Source organism: Chrysemys picta, chromosome 11, assembly GCF_011386835.1.
Source record: "Chrysemys picta bellii isolate R12L10 chromosome 11, ASM1138683v2, whole genome shotgun sequence".
NCBI lineage: Eukaryota > Metazoa > Chordata > Testudines > Emydidae > Chrysemys > Chrysemys picta.
The window spans coordinates 52,601,482-52,619,298 of NC_088801.1; the positions used below are offsets into that span (position 1 = coordinate 52,601,482).

Here is a 17,817-nt window from a genome sequence, read left to right on the forward strand (position 1 = left end):
TGTGAGGACATAAAGTCAGCCAAAAGCTAATTTAGGATGAAATCCATGTTGCAAGTGATGTTGGGTAATGTAGTGGAGAAGATCATTGGATTGCATGTGGGAGACTCGTACTAGCTTGAGGCAGGCATGATGCTGGTAAGCTGGATGCAAGCTTCCCTGTGCAGTTATACCTACACAGCTTGCTTTTGAGCTGAAAGCTCCATTCCTGAATTTCTCTGAGGTTAGCACTAACCATCATATCAAATGGCCACTATTGGATATGGATGAATTTAGGATGCCAACTGCCAAACTAATTTTCTACCTGTGAAATTTGACACCCCACCAAGAAATGAAAGGCTAGTGCATTGACAAGTGTGATGGTCCCTGACTTCCCCTTTCAAACTTTTGTAGATACAGCCCTCCTCATTAAACGGTATTATTTATTGGGCACTGAGAAAGTCCTTGCCTGTATAGCGAACAGGGAGAAGGCTGCAATGGAAAGGCTCAATGGCCACGGAGGACTGTCGCTGAAAGGAACTGTGGTGGAAGTGTAATTTAAGAAGGGGTATGAATAAAGAGAGGGCAGTTGTTTGTCCAGAAGGAACAGGAGATTTCTCTGTTTTTATTTCTCCCTTTAGTGTATGGGACTATAGCAGTAGAGTGATTTATATTACACCATGTGTCCCTCTTATGATTATGCTATTACACCTTTGTAAGGAACTGCACTCTGCAGGCAAATGTTTGGACTCTGCTTTCAACAACATATTATTGAGGAATAATGACAATTTATCTGTGTAGCAAAAAGAAGGCTCTTTATGTGGCTTTTATGAGGAGGATGCAAGAAAAGGAGGAAAATACTGTTAAAATAGAGTCAGTTCTGGAGTATTTTATTCAGCATGAGCGTGCAGTGACAACACTTCACTATTCAACACACTTTAGATAGCCCTTCTTTGGTTTAGAAATCTGAGAGCATGTTGATACTACCTCTATTTATTAAAGATTCATATTTAGACTACACTGATCATTTGCATCTGGAACCAAAGTGTCAGAAAATTCTATTTCAGATACCTGCAAATGGTACTTAATGAAAATGACTAATGCCCTGTGCCTAGCTGATTATGCAATAAATCTGCCACAAAGAGAAATTGTTGTCAATCAAGAATCAAGGCATATAAATGAACAGGCAAGGATGCAGGAACTAGAGATATGTAAATATAAATGTGTTGTTATTTTTGCCAGAAAAAGTTATATTTGATTGCATGTGCTAATTTAGGCAAAGGTAAACTCTTGCCATCTCTATCTAGGAACACATTATTCTACAGTGAAAATTTCATCTTGGAATAAATCTAAAATTTTCATGTATTTTCTCCGGGCAAAAAGATATTTCATGCAGATTACACTTTTTACTCCCCTAAGTCTTCACAGGCAAAACTTTTCTTCAATTTTGCAGGAAACATTGCAAAAAACAATTATAAATTGATTTTTTTTTCATAAAACAGCAAAGCCTCAATTTTTCCCCTAGTGGGCAAAATTTATTTTACACTGCGTTAACTAAAACACATTGGCCAGAAACTCAGTTTTCTGATTTGAACGCTGGCATTTCCATACAAAAGAGAGCCCTCTGAATGTGGCATATAATTTACATCTAAAACTACCATGGCAGTATTTTCTGGCATAAAGATGCCAGTCATTAATGCAAAATGCCTTCTATTTCATTTTGATTCCTGCAGTGCTTTTCTTTTTGGTACATGGGGTGTCTTCGCTAACTCTACTGGCAGGAACATTGAAATACAAGCGGTATTAAAACTAACATCTGTTTCCTAGCCCAAAAGAGTCTGTGTATTCTGCAGTAAATCAGGATGATGCATGCTTACTATAGCCCTGGTGAACATTATACATTGCAAGTGAGTTGCTCATTTTATAGTGGCACGTGTCTGTACCAGGATACAGGTAGGGATGCTCAATTACACAAGCAGCTCTACACCTCCTGACAATGGAACAGGTATAGGTGCCCTACTCTACCCATTTCTAATCTACCCAATAGCAGCCATCCTCAAGATGGGCTGGTCTTGTCTGCAGCTGATTTATATTGCTTATTGGGGTTTGCATGTACACCCACTTCAGGATTTGAACCAAGAACAGCACTTATCCAGCAGCTGTGATGGATTCACTAAGCAGGGAACGACTCCCATCAGTGCCCTCCCCACTATATATTCCCTTCCTGCTGGGCAATAAGGGGAAAGGTCTGAACCAGGAAGTGGCTAGACTCTATTGAGGAAGCAGCAGCTACATGGCAAGCCAGGAGCTGCAGAGAATCTGGGTGCAGGGGTCACACGGACAGCCAGGAGGTGCAGAAAAGATTCCCCAGGAACCATATGCAGAACTGAATGTGAAACAGGCTATGACTGTTACAGCCTGGTGCAAAACTGTGTGGGCTTATGGGGAAACCACAGCAGCGGCGCAGTGAGCCAGTGAAGAGGAGCCCAATTAAGACACACTAGCTGAGCCTGGCTTGGAAACCCACAAGCTCCTATTTGCTTGAACAGAGACTCAGCTGGAGAGGGCACCCCAGGCATTAGGCCTGAATAACCCTGACTCTCAGTTGGGCTGCCCTCAGGGACCCAAACAAGAACCGCTATTGTTCACTTTGAACAGTGGCTGTTTAAGCCTCTGCACCTAGGGCATTTGCAACCCTTCCCTTTTCCTGCCAGCCCTAGTAAAACGTTTGACTTAGCTTCATGTCTGAGTGGTTATTAAGCCCTACCAGGACTACCACCTTCAAGGCCTAGCTGCTGAAGCACCAACAGTACTTGCCTCCGAGTCATAGTACACCTGGCATGCTACTGGCACCCTAAGAATTGGTGTTCTCCATTATTGAGCAGGCTCAGTATTTATACAGCTTTCATCTACAGACCTCAGAGCACTTAATAAACAGTTAATTAACTAAGCCTCAATATGTCCCTGAGAGGTCTGTATTATTACTTATTATACCCATTTTAGAGAGAGGTAAACTGTGGGACACAGACATTTGTGGTCTCATCCAAAGCCCATAGAAGTCAATATAGGGCTTTGGCGACTTGCCTATGATCTTGAACTAAACCACTTCAGAGTCAGGAATACACCCCAAGAGTCTGACTCATAAATGTTGTTCCAGACACTAGACAATATTGTCTGCCAGCTTACCTACTAAGGTGACTTTATAATTTTTTTGCACTATTTTCAAGCAATATGCCAAGATTTGCCTATGCTAAGAAACAGATTGAAATGCCACTGTATCTTTTAAAGCTATGTAACTGAGAGACTTAAAAGAGATAGATGTGCCATATACAACAGAGCAAACTTTGCTTTATTTTCCAGGCTTATGAAAAACATTACCTGGATTGCAAAATAACATAAAATATATATTTTATAATGCCAGCATAAAAATAGCATTTTAAATGTGTTTCCAGGGTCTGTAGAGCTTTCTCCTTTTCTGCAAGATCATGAGTAAAAACAACAAAATGACTCATTTCAAATGCCTTTTTATTTATTTATTTTCTTTTTGTCATTTAGAGGCCTGTGCTGGTGGTAAGCAGTTTAGAACATCTGATTTTTGCAGTGGCTTCCCATGATGTTTTACCTGTTTCCACTGTTCAAATGTTTGTCTTCACTAAGACTAAAAGGAGAAAAGCTTGATTCCCTAAGGGTGCAGCTACATTTCTGCATGGCATTTCAATTGCATGCTGTTATTCAAACAATTAGAAATCACACACACCATGGAAGGAATTTTCAGGACACTGCATAGAGATTGTTATTATTATATAGTACATAATGAAAATGATTTGAAGGACCCCAAAGCATCGTAACAGAAAGAAGCACTGAATAATCAAGTGATTTTTTTGACCGCGATAGACCAAAATGCTGTTTACTGGACATATGTCAAACTAAAATGCACTGAAATGGTGAATATATTTATTGCTGCCCTGCCTTGCATACCAAATGCAATGTAATAGAGAAGCACGGCTGTAGTATAGCGCCAGGAGCTGGAATAATAATTGTACAGCTGCCATGCTTCTGCTTTTTAATAGCAGGAAGTCACTGGCAACATTAAAGAAAAATGTATGGATTTTAAAAAATTCATTAATTATGGCAGGCTTGCATAGGTTATTTAGAAAGTGTCTGTCGCCTGATTTTACACACACACGCAAACTATACTCGTGTGAGTAATTACATTTGAATCACAAGCTAGCTTCATTAATGGAGCTACACTGATTTATACCAGCTGAGAATATGGCCCCACATACTTATGGCTCTAGTGCGGACAGCTAGAACTACATAGGTAATCCACTATGAAAGACACTGAAAACTGATCCCTAATTCTCTTTTCATTTATTTTGTAATGTTCTTTATCACGTTTTCAAACAAAATAAACCAACCAAAAAAACCCCTTGCATTAAATCTTCGCCTTTGCTTCCCTCTTACAATTCAAAGTACCAATTATAATACAACCTTCATCTAGCTTGCACATGTCTCTGGTGCCCTTAATGGTATACTGGATTGTATGTTAACACCTTAAGGGCACAATAAATGTCTCATTTTATTTTTTAAAATATTGTTCCACTTTAAAGTGAACTGACAAAGTCGTGTAAACAGCCTGTGCTGAAGTGGGGACATACAGTACACACAGAGAAACCAGATAACTACATAGCTCACGATAGGTTTTTGAAAAGGAATGGCAAAAATAAATAAATCTGTATACTAATTTGGTAGGAATAAGAACAGTCAAATTACATGCACATCCTAAATTCAAGTATGAAAAGGTACGTAATATGAAGCACAGAGAATAAAAAATGCATTTGTACGTTTTGCCTACACTTCATGTGTCCTTCACATTGCTGCAGTCTGTGTTAAACCAAAGCACTAGCAACAGTCTCTCTGCGTAAACATTTATCGCATGGATCTTTTATTGCTGTGTGCGCCTCGGACTGCTAGGATGTTCGCTCATTGTATTTTGAATCCAATTAAGTAACGCGAACCATTGCAATTAGTCACCATGTTTCATATTAATTTGCAACACAGAATAGAATCAAGAAAAAGATACCTAATTGTATGAAGTGCCTTGTCATGTAGGCCTGCAAATGGCCGCAGGCTTTCAAAGGTTAGGTTTGCTCACAGAGTGCTGTAGCACCGAAAAGGTGGGAGTCAAAGGTAAAGTTTTACTTTGTTCTTTCATGTAATCACTTTGCCTTTCCATCTAGGAGAAGAGCATTAGGGCCCTCCATGGGAATTGAGGTCTGAAAGATCTGCAGGGAGGCCAGTTTGCCCCCTCCCATAAAACCTGTGGGAAGGGGTTAAGTGGAAGGAAATCTCTGCAAGAATCTTTTTGTAGCATTCATCCCCAGTTGTTCCATAAGTATGGGAGTGCCCCATAAATTAATCAGTGGGGCATGTCCTCTAAATGTCTTCCTCCAAGGGTATCTGCAAGATGCCATGTGCACTGGCTCTGGGTCCCAGTCTGCCCTCCCTTTCTGGCTGCCCTGGGCACACCCCTCGAAGGGGGATTCAGGACTACTGCAGAACAGCTCTGCTCTATTTCTTTTTCCTATGCAGTGTTGTTGTAGCTGTGTTGGTCCCAGGATATTAGAGAGACAAGGTGGTAAGGTAATATCTTTTATTGGATATTGGATGTTGGTGAGAGAGACAAGCTTTTGAGCTTTGCAGAGACCTGAAGAAGAGCTCTGTGTAAGCTTAAATGATAAGATATTACCTCACCCACCTTGTTTCTTGCTTTTTCCTGGTAATCTCCCCGGAGTGCAGTGGGGAGTGAGGTGCAAGGGGAATGACGTGCCCCACCCCAATCAACTCCAGGCCATCTGCTTCCAATTTCCAACCCGAGTTCCCACCCCTCATTCCCTGAGCAAATCCCGACTCTGAGGAGAGCCATCTGTGGGATCCAAGGAAGTGAGGGAAGGTGGCTAAAAGGTGGCTGACCCCCAACCCCTGCTATGTAGGGGGAGGTAAAATGGAGTGTTCCTGATCTGACTCAGGATCAGTCTAAAATCCAGTCTAGCTGTTTAATGAAATTTTCACAGGATTATCTTTACATTCCTTGAGGCCTTGCACATACCCTGTAGTATTTCTGTATCTGCAGTAATTACATTTCACCCTCTATAGCGGTCAGCATGGGACTGCTGTCTGGAAGAGATCTAGGAAGGATGTTGCTAAAAGTCAGACCTTGGTGCAGTCAATAGGCCCTCAGACTGGGAGTCAGGAGACCTGGGGTCTAACGTCTGTCACTGACCTGTTGTGTGACCTTGAGCAAGTCTCTTCACCTCTGTAAGATGGGGATAATGATACCCTCTTTTGTAAAGTGCTTTAAGATCTATGGGTGAAAAGCCCTAAACAAAGCTCAGTATTATTATTCAGCAATGGGCAGTGAATGAAACATGCTGTCTCTTTTCTCTTTATTGTCACGCAACAAGCAGGCGTTGGCTGGTTGGCATCAGGAGACTTGGTTGGATCCAGAAAGACAGCAATAAGGGGGTAGAAAAGATTGATGAATGAATGAGATTTACAGTCTCATGGAGAAGTTCATCAGGCCAAGCTTAACAGATGATAAGGAAACCACACTTCTTCAGGACCAAAGAATGGATCAAGTTAAAGTACAAATGTAGCTGAGCCGAGTAGGCAAAAGGAATTCATTGTTACTGTGCATGTAAGGCATTGTTTGTTGGAGATGATGTGCGGGTGACAGGGTAACCACTGTGATTCTGCTTGAATAGCACCCACTTTCTTGATTCTGGTGAGGATGTGTTCAGTTTCAATTAGTTACTATCCAGAAGCATTAAAAGAGGATGCATGGCCGAGTAAGAAGAGACTGGTGAAGTCTGTGGTAGATACAATCTAACCAGGAACAAAAATACTGCATATGGGCTTTTAGTTATGGTTTGACATTCATAGGAACACACTTGCTCTATGAGGAAGTCTTTACCCAGGAAGGAAACAGGATTGTCTAACATTTAGGAGGAAGGCAAGGGAGGAGAATAGCTGTGCTTCTGTCCAGTACCACATGGGAAACATGTTACTCCACACCAGCAGTGGTTTGCAAACAGTAGACATCAACCATATTCTGTTGTCCATGTTATTTCTTGTCATGCTTATATTTAATGTCCTTTTTAAAAAAATGGCTGAGTTTTGTGAAAGAAACTGTGGCCTTCCTGCTCCCTCATGGAGGTGTGAACGAACTTGCAACCTTCCACCAAGGGTGTAATTTTAAGTTAATAGTTTAACATAAAGCAGGATGGGGGAGATGGAGCATGCTATTGGGATGTTTGACAGAAAACGGGACAGTGCTTCCCCAGCTTTTTACCCACATTTATTCTCGGCTGCTCTATTTAGCTAACCCATGTATTTCTGAACGACAAAGTTGCATTCCTACTTTCTTAAACATACTTACATAAAACTCAATAACACAATCTATTTATTGCTAAAATGCTAGTAGGAAATTGGAAAAGGTATAAATATGATTCATTGCTTGTGATCTCCTGCCCCCTGAAGGCACTATAATGCTCCAAATCCTGCTCAGTTCACAGCATCATAAAACTGAAGCAATAAATGTCACTTCTTTCTTGATTGCACATTAGGCCAATCGGCTTTTTATTGCAACTAAATAGGCCGTCATCAAGGCACCAGTCAGTTTACTGCTAGGGCCATGACTCTGGCTAAATGCAGGGCATGTGAGGTGGGGAGAGCTTTTTTAAAAAATAAAAAATTCGACAGGGAAAATAGGTGCAAAAATGCAATACTGTCCAAGGTCCCTATGCTTGTTCTTTCGTGCTGTAATGCCCTGATGTACACAGAAGATTATGTGTCAATGCTCATTAATATTTGATGTGCGTTCTCCTATTATCCTGTCTGTGCACTTTCACAATCTTGTGAGGCAAGTTTCTCCTAGACACAGAGTTACATAACAAAGTGGTGGCTTCAGCTTTGTACAATCAGCATAGAGCTCTGCCCTTACAAAGCCAAAACGGATCCTTTTGTTTATGTTGCACAAAAAGGCAGATGTTGGGCCTGGTCTTTTCAATGCCCTATGGTACATTCAGAGTACAAAACAGACTGCCAAAACAATTTTTAAACAAATGTTAGTAAAGGTTTGCAGTAAACCATTTGGTAGATATTTTGCTACTTAGGATCAAAAAGCTCAGTCATTGTTTGATACAGATCCTTAATAGAGGAGTAAGAAAATGTGCACCGTGTGCCCAGTTTAACAGGAGAACGGAAATGGGTTCTTGTTGTTCCGTAGACTACCTATTCATCTGTGCATGGAAACTGAATCAGGGCACAGAGAAGCATGCCGATTTCCTTGCACAATGCCTGACCACATTTGCACACCATTATAATGAGCGTAGCTCAGCTGCCATTTTGATGCAGTCCAATACCAAGATCTAAATGCCAGTAGAACTGCTCCCTTAGACACTATCCAGCTGTCTCTTGTATCATTAATGTCTCTCTCAGCCAGCACACTTTGGATGGGAAATATCAACCTTCAATACACACAAAGTGCACACATGAAAACAAAAGGCCTCCTTGCTGGCTACGGGGGAAGGGGACTCCATGTATCTTTCTCCCCGGGGGGTGGAGGAGCTGTCTTTTTGTCCCTCGGAATATCCCTCCCCTCTTGCCGCCTCTCCCAGACTCCTGTCTCCTCACATTCTCCCTCCCTGTTCTCTCTGTCTCCTGTTCCCCACTTGTCCCCTACATTCATCTGCCACCCATATTTTCTTTTTTCCTCCTTAGAGTCTATTGAATCTCACATTTTTTTTCTCCTCCTCGACATTAACTTAGTATCCCCCCGACACTCTCCTTCTCTGCCATCTTCTACAAACACACATTTTTCTGTTCCTTTACTGTCTCCTGTTTAGCTCACATATGCCAAATAGGGGGCAGCCATCTTGGCTGCAGCAGTTGGGTTTGAGTCCCCATTTGAAAGCAATGGGAGATTTTAGCCACTGTGAATCGGGCAGGGGAGTATCGTGACAAGAAACGAAACAACAACAACAACAAAAAAACCTCTGAATGCTTATAAGCAAGTTTTAGCTATTCAGAAATTGGTATTTACCTGGAAATAATCCAAGCAGTCAGTGAGCCAAATTCTAGTCTCAATTTCACCATCACAAAATAATTCCACTGCAGTCAGTGAAGTTACTCTGGATTTACACTCTGCCAAATTCTGCTCTCATTAACACTAGTGTAACCCTGACTTTAATGAAGTTACGCCATATTTCCAGTGGTGTGGTGGAATTCTAGCCTCAATAAAGATAATGGCAAAACTCCCCCATTGACTTCAGTGGGACCAGAATTTCAATCCAGGAGGTTGAGAGCAGAGATGGCACTAACATCTGAAAAATCAAGTATGCACAACAAATCCTTTAGCTTTACTATCTAATGTTATTGTTTTGGGTTATATACAAGAACACATATTGAGCTCTTGCTATAATTGTATGCCATTTTTTGCCACTGAACCAAATGTTACAGAATCTACAGTTTGGACAAGAGATTTATGTATCAAATACCGGGTCCCATAACAGACTGTAGTGAATGATACAGACAGAACAAAATGTGGTTTATGATTTATTCAGGAACATTGAAAATCACGAAATATTGTCTACATAAGAGACTTCCCCGATAGAGAAAGTATTGTCAGTTTCTTTGGGGGTAGACTAAATTATTTACCAGGACATTCTAAAGTATATTGACAATAAAACAACATGAAGTATAAGTAATTTCAGACAGTCTTGGCTTCTGTTAAAACCAGGTTCATTATTATATTTTTTTAAAAGAATGTTATTAGGAAAATAAATCCTTTGACTCTGCAAGGGCAGAAGTTTGTGCAAACAAACACAATCTTCTAAAAGGAAAAATACGTTCCTCTAAAGGATCATACCAACTTAATAGATAGGAAGGGCAAAATTCTCAAAAGTCTAAAAGCTTAAGTCCCATTTTCAAAAGAGACCTAAGCACTTAGGAGCAATGAGACTTAGGATCCAAAGTCACCTACATGGTTGTGAGAATTTTAGTGGAATTGAGAAGCAAATAATGGGTCTGCACTAAACCAGTATAAAATGTAAAACAAAACAATTTTGCCAGATGTGGCATCAAGTTCCCAGTATTCAAAAAGTTACATACCCAGGATTCTGGACAGACTTGTACAGTGCATGCTGAAGACCATGCTGCTGCATCCTAATTGCTATTTTTAGCCATGCTAGCTAGATTAAAGCTACCGGGAGTATATCTACACTATATCCCCCCTGAGATTGCAGTGTAGACATACCTTTTGTGGACCACCACAAACTTTTGCAGAAGTGAAGTTTCTACATTGCGCTAACTCTCCCTTACTTAATACCATTTTGCAAGTATATCTGACAGTGAACGAATACCTAATTTCTCTCTGAGGAGCAAGAAAAAGCAACATGAAGCATTATAACCTCACAGTACTATAAAATGCACAGGGTACTGCAGATACGAAAGTAGCTGGTTGCTTCTGAATCCAGTACAAGTAGGTCACACATAGTTATTACACACACTGCTGAACATGAAGCAGCCAATACCCCTGTAATGTATGTGGGCTTTCAAACTACCTTTTAGTACCTTCTACGAAAATTGGTAGTACATCTTTTTTTTAAATGCTCTGGTTGAGAGCAACTGATTGAAGAGGGAAGGGACCCAATGCTGACTGACCTAATTGCTGTGTGGATTGGGAAGCCGACAAAATCAGATATTAGTTTCCTTTACGTTTTCCTTCTTTACTATAATAAAGATAAATATTGATTTTTTGAGCGCTATTGATTTTAGGAGTAGTTGCTATTGACAGCTGCATCATATTTGTACAAATATCTATCATCTATAATGCAGTTTATTTGCATGAGAATGCAGTTTAAACATATTGATACATGTCTTTTGCTAGCTGGTTTGTTCATTTCCCCTTTAGTAGAATTTACACAAAATATATTAGTGATTAGAAATGAAATATGAGATAAAGAGTTCTTTGCTTAATACCTTTAGGAAGGAGTGTGTATGTTTTGGGGGAGAGGAGTTTATTTTCTGTTGTATACTTTATACATCTGTGCAAATCTTTTAACCATGTCTTATTCTGCACAATCTATGCACTTTGCAGGGCTCAAGCCCACTACACTTTGATATTGAAATGCAAAAGAAAAGGATATTACTTAACCCTGATACATCATTTTGACTTTGATTCACTTTACAAATCAGAGGTTTTTAGCTTTTAATCCTGATTTAAGAAAATACTCCAGTTCTTTCCCCATCTCTTCTGCTATGGAAATTCTGCAGATTTATAAGGTTTATTTCTATTAGTTACATCACTCCACTTAAATGGACACATCTAAGACCTTGTTTGGTATCTTTCCATACCATGACTAGCATAGTGTAGGAAGAATGCCTACTCCCTCAATGGTCTGTAAAGCAAGAGATTAAGACTTGGATCTGGGTCTTTGACATGGTTGTACACTGACACTAAGCCACTTTACCATATCAAAGGGCACTCAATTTGATATGTACTATTTATACACTGGCTGAGAGTTTAATAGTGTCGTCAAATGCTTTTTGGACAATCTCAAAAATACTTTACTCTGTTCAGAACCTTATGTTTCATTCTCCATTTTCTTTTGTATCTCTCTCAGGCGTTACACTGAGTAGCCCTGTCTTGCAAAGTCAATTACTCCTTAGCAAGCTCAGAAATACAAACCCAAAGTAAGCAACACGACATGTCGGATTTACCAATAGATTGCAATCTAGTGCTAAAGAGCACAGCCACTGCCCTACTTTAAATATTCATGAAGCCCACTGGTGCAAAGTGCATTAAAAGTGGGAACAGTGCCAGCAATACACGATCCTCTTAGTGACAAGAAGATTTCACAGATTAAAAGAAGCAAGACATTAAAGACTTCAAGCTGAATAGTCTTTGTTCTTAACACAGTAAAGATGTTCACTAATGGAATGCCAGATCTCACACACACTTACAACGGTAGAATGTAAAATGGACTAATATGCGTGCAGAAAGCTATCTGTTTATTACAAATTTCTCCAAATTGTCCAGAAAATGGCCACACCCATTCTATCAGTTTAAATAATCTGTTACAGGGCAACATGCCTCCTAACAGAATCCCAGTAGTTGAGCCATTAATAGATCAAATGTCTTACAAGTCAAACAATTTTTTAAAAATAGTGACAACACATAGCTCTGTTGAGCTGAGTGGCATTTGACAATGACTGACAAAACAGAGCTAAAACAGAAACAAGGGACTTAAAAAAAGCAGACTGTAGTAATGGAGAATAATGTTAATTGTCCCTTTAAATCATTAGCATCCCAGCCACATCTGCTATCACACCTGTGCTCTCTTCTCTGATCTACTCTGACACCCTAGAAGTGTTAGGCAAGCAGCCAGCTTCATATCCACGGCTCTCTATGATCAGTTTCTACTACCAGCCTGCTTTCCTCTTACTTGGAGTCAATCAAGCACCAACCCCAGGGTTTCGGAACAATTTCTGATTGATAGGACAAACTGAAAGTTCTAGGCTAATTTCCTCATAACAACAGTTCCCAATGCTTGCTAGTAACCATTGACCTAATTTGGACTCCACAAAGCTAATCAGTCAAGTAAGATAATCAAAGAAATTTTGTTTCTGAAACTTGATAAACATAAAAATATCAAAGAATAAACGGATGTGTGTTATTCACCTAATCTGGAGCATTTATTTTTCACACACTAAATCTGTGTGTATGGATATGAAGGAATGTGATTGACTTTGGTTCATGTCAAATTCTGAAATTCAATCCCAGTATATTTGAAAGAAATCTAGGCTCGCAATACATAGCCTGCTTCCATTTCAGAAATATAATAATAAAAATGGCTTACACAAAGAAGACTTATTTCTTATTTATCCAAAATAAATCAGGGGGCAGGAATGGGAAAACAGAGCTCTGTTGTAGCACATGAACTGTTGACTTCAAAACGACTCTTTAACAGCCTTAGCATGGTCTTTTTACTTCTGCTTTGAAATCTGGTTTACTACCTCTTAACAAATTAACTAGTAACATCCTTCTAAGTATCCTTCCCTGCCTCCTGCACCCCAAAGTGTATTCCCCTGAAGAAAGACTGCCTGTCGATAAAGACCGTGCACTTCAGTTCCTACAGTTATGTTGCTCTTCATAGATGTTTCAAAGGAAGGGAATTAGGCTATTTTATCTGTTATGTTCCCTCAAACAAACAAAAAAATGTTGGCATTATATAGAGCTTATCATGGTTAATAACATTATCATGTACCCAGTTATACTTCCCTATTCTTCCCTTCTCTTCCAACTTAAAAGCTCACCTAAATATGAAACTATAACCACTGGACTGTGACTTCTGATATATTAATTTTAACAAGGTTTTATTTTGACACAGGCATGACCAAAGCACTTCTGAATAATTGTGTGAAGATTCTACTGGGAAACAGAAGATTTGTGTAATACTCTTAGACGAAATCAAAATTAAGCAATTTTTTCTAAATCAGTCTCATTCCACTATTACAGACATATAATCATGAAGAATCTTGCTTCTATTTTTCAGTGGCACAATTTCTCTTGCTAACTGGATTCAGAGCCAGGGTTTTTTTTTTTTTTTTTTTTGAGAATAAAATCATAGGCCTTTGAAAGCTTGGCAGGACCAGATCAAAATGAGCACAAATTGATCATGTGCTTTCTCCTAGCTTACTACATCCATAACCTTCCTTACTGAAGAGAAGCAATGTTCATAATTTCATGCCTGACTGGTAGTGCATAGAACACAGTGTTTGGATGGGGTCAGCTGACTAACACCATGTCTAATAACCTTCTTTGGTATTACTCCCTCCCTATTGTTTTCTTAATCTGTTCCTTTCTGTTTGTTTTACACTTGCAGTTTAGAGACAGTCTTCCAGCTGTATCATGTTTGCCCTTCCAAATAAGTGCTCTCAATCCAACAGAACATGATTTGCAATGTCTCTATCTATGTGTACGATGAATGGACTTTGGGTGGAGGACAAGGGAAAGGGTGTACATTATTGTTTAATATCCTCTCACATGGTGGGTTTCTGAGCAATGACACCTTTAAATAATAGGACATTAATTACAGAAGAAATGTGTAAAATTACTATACCAAACATCCTCTGCATCTTCATCACACTCTGCCCCAAACTGGCAAATGTCACAAGTGGACGTCTCTTTTTGATTGGTTTCTCCTGAGCCTTCATTGACTGTTTGATACAAAGCAGAAGAATGTCCATTAGTAAACACAAAACAACAGCAAAGTGATTCTCATCTATAGGAAAGCTAAATTTATATATTAACCTTTGATAATTTAACACAGTGGTCAAGATGGTGGTGCTTGGGTGACACCCATATTTCAAACAAGAGACTACCACAAACATTTTCCCCCTTACCTGGGATAAACACCACAAACCAGAAATACATGCGCTTGCTGAGAGAAGAGGAGAGGACCTGGGGAAATCAATGTATGTTCTTTCCCATTTCAACAATAATTTTTTCTCAACATCATAATAAGGAAGGAGGCAGCAACACTGAGCTGGCAAACTCATATTACGCTCCACTGCTTTATTCCTGGAAAAATATTTGGAGTCGATTGATAGTATAGCATAGTGATTTACTTGTGTCCTTTGCAGTCTGTGCAGGTGAAGATCTTGTGAGGAACCCAGGGAGTATGCTTCCCCAAGATATGTTTGGAAAATATCTGTCTCATGGTGCTATCTGGTCTATTCCAAAGGCAAAAGATTTGTCTCTTCAGAAGTATTGTTATGAGCCCTGAGAACTAGTCATCTCTGGTAGGGATGATTTAGCACTGTTCAGATTGGGGGAAGAATGCCACCAGGGACAGAGAAATCAATCCACCCCTTCTTTCATTTTGCTGGCAGAATTTTCTCATGGGCCCCCTTCAGCACCGAATTGGACACAGGGATATAAGGTAAAATTTCCAAAAGTGAGTACATAGGTGACATAGGAGTCTAAGTGCCATTGAAATTCAATTTGAAAATGTTACATTGGGCTTTGAATTCGGCCCTTAATGTCCCATAAATTACCTGAAGGAACTAAGGGAAGAATATGAATGGGTAAGTTGAGAGGGGTACAAGTGGACTGATGGATAGTTTTAGGGAGAATTCTTGTGAAATGATCCAACAGAATGCTATATTTTTTTTTTATAAAACAGTATAAGTACTGAGAGCTGTGGATAGGTGCTTTGTAGTAAGACACAATACATAAAGGGTAGGTCTACACTTACCTCCGGGTTCGGCAGTAAGCAATTGATCTTCTGGGATCGATTTATCGCGTCTTGTCTAGACACGATAAATTGATCCCGGATCGATCCCAGACGTGCTCGCCGTTGACGCCAGTACTCCAGCTCGGCGAGAGGAGTACGTGGCATCGACTGGGGAGCCTGCCTGTCGCGTCTGGACCCGCGGTAAGTTCGAACTAAGGTACTTCGAATTCAGCTACATTATTAACGTAGCTGAATTTGCGTACCTTAGTTCGAAGTGGGGGGTTAGTGTGGACCAGGCCATAGATATAACTCTTATAGTAACAGAATAATTAGCTCACACCAGACTTAAAATAACAACTTTGATTGTCAATATCTGCATAGAAATTCTTTGCTACCTACTTTTAATGTCTTCCTTTTACTATTTGTTCATTTAAATTTAGAACAGTGGTGCAGATTTACTGCAGGATAGAGATTTAGGCTCCAATCCAGAGAAGCACAGAAGCCCCTGGATAGCTTTAAGCATGTAAGTAGACCCATGGAAGTTGACAGGACTAATCACTAGAGCTGGTCAGGAATTTTCCAGCAAAACTTCCACCTCCCCTTGACTTGCCGCCATCAAAAATACTGATTTGTCAAAACCAAAACTTTTCCAGGGAAAGTTGGTTTCAACAAATGTCTTGACAAAAATTTTTTTGAAAAGAAAAGTTTCTAAATTGCCAAAAGATCCTGTTTGTAAAGGAAAGGTATTTAAAAAAAATGCTCAACTGAAACAAAATGTTTAGAAATGACTGAAATGAAATACAGTAATTTGATTGACTGGTACCAGTTCTCCCTCTTGTCCCTCCCCCCCCATCAGACATTTGGTTTGTGAAATTTTTAACAATTTTGACTTTTTTATCCCAGTTCAGGATGAGAACATTTTTCCAGAATCTCAAAAGTTTTCATGGGACAGGAAAACCATTTTGTGCCCAGCCCTACTCATCACATTCTGAAAGTTGCGGGAATGGTACTATAGTACTAGAATTACAAACATTTTAAGTTTGTATGGACAGGCACCAAATTGGTTTGTTTTTCCCCCTAAAGTGGTGCAGCACAAAACGATAAAGGATCCCAAATTACTGCAAAGCAGTTTTTATGAGATAGGTGTTCTAACCCCCCAAAAGAGGAAGGGTAGTTAGGGAGCTAGACCTAGGTGCTAGCCAGGATTTTGGAGACTTTCTGCTCTGCCACAAACTCCCTTTGTGACCTCGCCATTCAAGCTTAAATTTCCAAAGGGGCTAGTGATTTTTCGGTGCCCAACTTGAGACACCTTAAAAATCTGATTTTTAGAAAGGGCTTGGAAGAAAAATCAAGCTCTTTAAAGGGCTGGTCTTCACTACAGGGAGATCTAGTGAAGACCCACTAAATCGATGGCAGAGCACTCTCTAGTCAACCCCGGTACTCCAACTCTCTGAGAAGAGTAAAGGAAGTCGACCGGAGAGCATCTCCCATCGACACAGTGCAGTGAAGACACTTGGGTAAGTCGACCTAAGTTACGTCGACTCCGGCTATGTTATTTACATAGTTGGAGTAGCGTAACTTAGGTCGACTTATCCCCATAGTGAATTCAAGCCCAAAGTGTCTCAAGTTGAGAATCCAAAAATAGAGGCACCAAAAATTACTTGCTAATTTAGGCCTATTACTTGTCTTTGCTTCAGTGCTGCATCTTCTAAAATGGGGAAATAGCATATTTCTTTACCTTGCTGTGGTGTTGTTAAGATAAATATATTAAAGGCTGTGAAGCCCTCAGATACTACAATGATAGTAACCATAGAAGTACCTAAGAGAGAGAGTCTCAGATGTTTTTCCTGTAGGCTTAACAAAGTCAAAGTAAACATTTATATTTTTTAGATCTGAGCTACTCTAAAGGAATTTCTCATCAGATCACTGCCTGAATCTAAATTATAGAAATTTTCACCTAAAGCGACTTTTGGGATATAAAAGAAGGAAGTTAACATTTCATCAATTGGGGTTTTTTCCCAGCTTGTAGAATTGTCATCAGTTTATTTATCTTTACACACACAAAACTTCAGTTTTAAGCAATCAAGGGAAGCTGAAAACAACAACAACAAAAGAAAGCCCACCAAACATGCTCTGGATTTCTGCTCCAATGAGTTGTCACTGTTGGAAGAAGGGTCCAGTATGGCGTTTTGATGTTTTCTTTAAAAGCTGTGGGAAATTTAGCCGATCTAACCAAGTTTGATTTTTAATGGTAATCTATTTCTTGGAAAGGGCAGTTTTTGGCAGCCAATCTTGGCAGTGGTCTTGTGGCTCATGCACTCAACTCCCAGCTCTCGCTCAGACCAGTTACAATTTCCCTGCCCAAAAGATTCACCAGCTGTAAAATGGGGATAACTATACTTGCAGTATAGTTTGTAAAGCATTCTGGGATTTCCAGGTGGAAGGCACTATATCAGAGCCAAGTATCATCTATCTCATAACTGAGCATTTGTAAACATGCCATTTGTCCCAATTTTGGAGGGAGAGAATCTATATTTTCAGC

General features: G+C 39.8%; 1 protein-coding gene across 1 annotated transcript in view; it reads right to left on the reverse strand.

Moving 5' to 3' along the window:
* The window catches only part of TMEFF2 (transmembrane protein with EGF like and two follistatin like domains 2), a 169,588-nt gene that overhangs the window by 61,061 nt on the left and 90,710 nt on the right, over positions 1-17,817 (reverse strand). The window contains exon 5 of the mRNA XM_005306818.5: positions 14,160-14,256. Within this exon, the coding sequence (XP_005306875.1) occupies positions 14,160-14,256 (97 nt within the window). The remainder of the gene's footprint in view (positions 1-14,159; positions 14,257-17,817) is intronic.